The sequence below is a fragment of the Topomyia yanbarensis genome, chromosome 3 (genome assembly GCF_030247195.1).
Source record: "Topomyia yanbarensis strain Yona2022 chromosome 3, ASM3024719v1, whole genome shotgun sequence".
Taxonomy (NCBI): Eukaryota; Metazoa; Arthropoda; class Insecta; order Diptera; family Culicidae; genus Topomyia; species Topomyia yanbarensis.
The window spans coordinates 218352016-218356722 of NC_080672.1; the positions used below are offsets into that span (position 1 = coordinate 218352016).

General features: G+C 42.3%; 1 protein-coding gene across 1 annotated transcript; it reads right to left on the reverse strand.

The window, feature by feature from the left end:
* Positions 1-2178: 2178 nt before the first annotated feature.
* LOC131687660 (uncharacterized) lies at positions 2179-3984 on the reverse strand. Its single transcript, XM_058971756.1, has 4 exons — positions 3818-3984; positions 3558-3750; positions 2663-3515; positions 2179-2597 (listed from the first exon to the last, which is right to left on the reverse strand). Exons 1-4 carry the CDS (start codon positions 3982-3984, stop codon positions 2179-2181), a joined length of 1632 nt encoding a protein of 543 aa, XP_058827739.1.
* Between the last annotated feature and the right edge of the window lie 723 nt (positions 3985-4707).

Consider the following 4707-nt stretch of genomic DNA (forward strand, 5'->3'; position numbering starts at 1 on the left):
CGTGTTCCGCCACTTTAGGACACCAGGACAGTCAATGCATAACCAGGACATGTCCTAGGAAACCAGAACGTATTGTCATCCTAGTTGAAGTATATTAGCATTCTGTATGCAGAACTGTTGTTAATCAGCATTCATAAAACTCCTTTCAATATTTCAGGTTGTTCTAAATGAAAGTCTTGTTATGGTTCAAATATCGCGAAAAAAACACTTTCCGAAATATGCATTAATTTCACATTTTCTCTTGGATTTTGGTGCCTAATTTTAGCCATAGGGAGCACACAATAAATACTATACTTGAAAAAGTTTACTCAGTCTGAATTCGCCACCTTTTACAGTTCGTTACCATTCATAAATCTAGAGCTTAAATTTAAAATGACTTGTGTACTATGAGTGACTCTCATTGTTTACTTTTTCTTTCGATTTTTACGGCGTCTTTATAGCATTTTTCACATATTTTACAGTACAGATCGTAAGACGGCAGTGTTGACTAACATATTATGCATAGAGTTGAGGGATAAATGTTGAAGCGATCGAATTATTAAAAAAAGAGAAGGTGCTGAAAGTTTTCCAATAGCTATTTACAATCGCTTGCTGAACTGTAGAAATAGTTCCGTTATTGCTTATTAACCCTAGAACGTTGCACTGGGGTAAAAATATACCCCACGCCTTCTTTGGAGCCGTGTGAAAGCGAAAATTTTGCATTTACCGGCCTGGGACCCTAACCATAATTCCATTTAGAGTTCCTAATAAGAGCAGGAAAAGGTGGTGTACGCACGGATCTGCGCTTTCCGTGTTCCAGATGGAGGTATTAGCTGACAATTAAGGTCAGCGACGACAGTATCAGTAGATGTGATGTAACAACGAATAATCACAACGAACAGAGCTGGTGTTCACTGTTGTATATGGTGAGTATAACGAAAGACAAACGCACTGCTTGATAGTCGAAATTATACTGAATTTCTTGACAGGAAAAACTAGCAGAAGGCTAGTGAAAAAACCTGCTTCTTTTCTTTGCTTTTTGTTTTGGTTTTGTGTATGAGGTGTGCTGATAATTCAGACTTATCAGTGTAGTGGGGTTTAATTGGGGTTCTTAATTCATTTTGTGTAATGGAATTGTGTAGTGAGTTAAATTTTAAATGTCATTTATCAATTTGTAATAGTAATCCATTTTATATTTCATTGTAAGATTGTGCTGTTGTAGAATCTCGTGCTGGTTGTGATGATGAATGATGATGCGGACGGAACATGTCGCCCCTTGAAATATCAAGGTTATCAGTCGGGTACTCGCCGCGCGTTCCCATCGTTGCGACTGCCGCCAGGGACCAGCCGATCATCTAGATTGTTGCACTGATATCGCGCGTTCCCACCGTTGATGCAGACGTTGCCAGTTGAACACCATCTGGATCGGCACGTTCAGCAGAGGGTGCGTGTATGATAGTGGAAGCAAGGTGTTGAATGCACTCGGGAGCGGGAGGCTGGCACTCGACCTTTGTATCTGTAGGGGACTGAAGATCGCATTGTGGGAGCGGGCACATTTTGCGAATTGTACGGCGATAAATTCTATTGTCCCCCATCAGTACGTCTGCAACTCGAACACATTTGTCATCACCAACTATTGTGTTCGCGACCCGAGCAATGGGCCATTTTGTAGGTGGTTGGCTCTCCTCCTGGACCAGGACCATATCGCCAACTGAAATATCCGGGTGAATTCCTGGCCATTTCTGCATTTTTTTAAGGACAGGAAGATACTCGAGGTAGCAACGTGACCAGAAGGACTGTAGTTTACGCTGCATTAGTTACCAGCGAGACAAGCGGTTAAGGGAGAGCGAGCAAAGATCGTGTTCGGGTAAGACTTGTAGGGGAGCACCGATCAGAAAATGGCCAGGAGTGATGGCTTCAAGGTCAAAAGGATCGTTGGAAAGAGGTGTGAGCGGTCGCGAAATAAGACACGCTTCTATTTGTGCCACAGTAGTGGACATTTCTTCTTGCGTGAAGAGTACATCGAGAGTCACACGGTTGAGAATATGTTTCGTCGATTTCACACAGGCTTCCCATAAACCTCCGAATGAAGGTGAACGAGGTGAAATGAAGTGGAATGTATTTCCAAGTCGCGTGCACCTGTGTGCAAGCTTGTGTTACTGGCTGTGGAACAGTCGTTGCAATTCTTGGAGTTCTCTGTTAGCACCTATGAAGTTGGTGGCATTGTCGCAGTAAATGTTTAGCGGATATCCTCATCTGGCACCGCCTGAGCGCTGCGATGAACGCTTCTGTGGTGAGACTCATTACCAGTTCCGGATGAACAGCTTTAGTCATCATACAGACAAACACGTAGATGTATGATTTGATAGGGTCCTGTTTGCGAGGAGGTTTGATGTAAACTGGCCCTAACAAATCAACACCAATGTTGGCAAATGGACGGGACGGAGTGACCCGTACTGCTGGAAGATCGGCCATTGCTTGCTGTGCGAACGTTGGTTTATTCCTGAAGCCCGTGAGACATTTATGAACTACTGAACGAGCCTTGTTGCGGCCACCTATAGGCCAATAACGACTATGAACAGCTGCTAGCAGATGCGTTGGTCCGCAATGCAAAATATCTACATGAGTATCGAGGAAAAGAAGTTCCGTGAACACGTGATTCTTCGGTAGCAAGATGGAATACTTTCAGTCGAAAGGAACCGGAGCGTTTTTAGTCGACCACCAACCCCGATAAGCTGCTCATCATCTAATATTTTAGGTTTGAAATATCGAAGTGAGAAATTTCCATCGATCGGAGTTTTGGTTCGAAGATTATCGTAATCCTTTGGAAATTCTGCAATTTGGATTTGCCGAATAAGCTGGACTTCTATGGAACGAATATCGAAAGAAGAAATGAATCCTTTGACACGATCAGCTTTCTTTAGCCTGTAGTTAATCATAAATCGTCGACAATGTACGAGAATTTTAAGAGCGCTGTATAACGAATCGTGGCCCTCGAGATATTCGCAAATCCAGATGACACCAGGAGTTGTGCACACGATCGATGAAACTGAAGGAATGCAGGATTTCCATGAATATATTGCTTGCGGCCACTTGTGATGAGGTTCGAGATACCATTCAGGGCCGTGCAACCACAACAAATTATTGGCAATGGGTGCTGGCATAAGACCACGTGTAATGTAGTCAGCAGGGTTGTCTGCGGTTGGAACATGGAGCCAAATAGCTGATTGAGTAAACTGTTGGATCTCCGCAACACGATTTGCTACAAAACAGTTCCAGGACGAAGGCTGACCAGAAATCCAATGAAGAGTGATAGTTGAATCAGACCACAGGTAGATCGGACATTGGATATCTATACAATCTACAACCCTTTTTTGCAGGTTCGCCAGAAGTAACGCTGCGCTTAACTCCAGTCGAGCAAGCGTGGGTCTGCGTTTTTCTAAGGGTAAAATTCGTGATTTGGCAACCATCAAGCGCGAAGCAACCATGCCGGAGCTGGTAACTGATGTGAAGTAGATGCATGAGCCATAAGCACGCTATGATGCGTCAGCGAAACCGTGTAATTGAATGGATACAACCTTATCACCAAGCATGAAACGAGGAATCGCAAGAACTTTCAGAGTCGGGAGCTGGCGAGCAATTTGGGTCCATTTATCATGTAGATCGTGTGGTAGCGGATCATCCCATCCAAAATTGCGTTCCCAAAGCGTCTGGATAAGCATCTTGGCGATGATTACGACCGGGCCAATCAGTCCTAATGGATCGAATAAACTGCAGACGTGTGAAAGAATGTTTCGCTTGGTCGATGTTGGGAATTCAGGGAATCTTGAAGAAAAACTCATCAGATTCTGATTTCCACAGCAATCCGAGTGCCTTTATTGGAGCGGAGCGATCTAAGTCTAAAATCAACGATTTCTCCAAATGATCGTCGGGAAACGGTGCTTGAATATCTGGGTAGATTGAAGACCATTTACGAAGTTGAAAGCCTGCCGAGGCCTTTTGCATTTTTGCGAAAATGGCGATCAAATGCGTGGGGTACATTTACACCCCAGTGCAACGTTCTAGGGTGGAAAACGCAAGTGCAACGTTCTAGGGTTAAGATCTGGAAAGGATTTCCATCCATGCAACTTAATACTAGGTTTTTTTAAAGTGCTGAATTTTAATTTCTTATCACAGATAGTCGGGTAAAATTTCACCTTATTTCAATATTTGTAAAATATAATTTGAATAAAAATAAAGTTTATCTGAAACCTGGGTGTCAATAGATTGTTTATATGTAACACCAACAGGCCCGATGGTCCCAATGGTGGATTCCTTATACTAATTTTACATTGCTTGAAAATATAACGAATACCACTGCATCTAATTAAATAATTATATAAATCAAACGGAAACACAGAAGCACAAACTAACAAAAATTGCAAAACAGGATTAATTATTTAGTAACAATAATCTTAAATGGTTCTATGAATCGGTTGCCACGGTGCTATCCTTAGTTCCTCGAACTCTCGACATTTGATTCCTTCCGACCAGCTTGAAGGCCTCAACGCAGCAGCTCGATGTTGCAAATTTATTTCAACTCTAAATGAATCAATATCCAAACAAGCTACATTCTTCCAAAACGGTACTAATCGTTTAATAGAAATAACGTTGTTCATCTGTAATGATTCACACATCATCTCGGATACTTCAATATCCGTAACGTCTGATGCAATATTTGAAATAAAA

Coding starts and splice junctions, on each gene's coding strand:
- LOC131687660 (XM_058971756.1), bottom strand. CDS start 3,984: ATGCAAAAGGCCTCGGCAGGCTTTCAACTTCGTAAATGGTCTTCAATC. Junction 3,751..3,817: donor TGGAAATCAGAATCTGATGA/GTTTTTCTTCAA, acceptor ACACGTCTGCAG/TTTATTCGATCCATTAGGAC. Junction 2,598..2,662: donor CCGGTTCCTTTCGACTGAAA/GTATTCCATCTT, acceptor ATACTCATGTAG/ATATTTTGCATTGCGGACCA.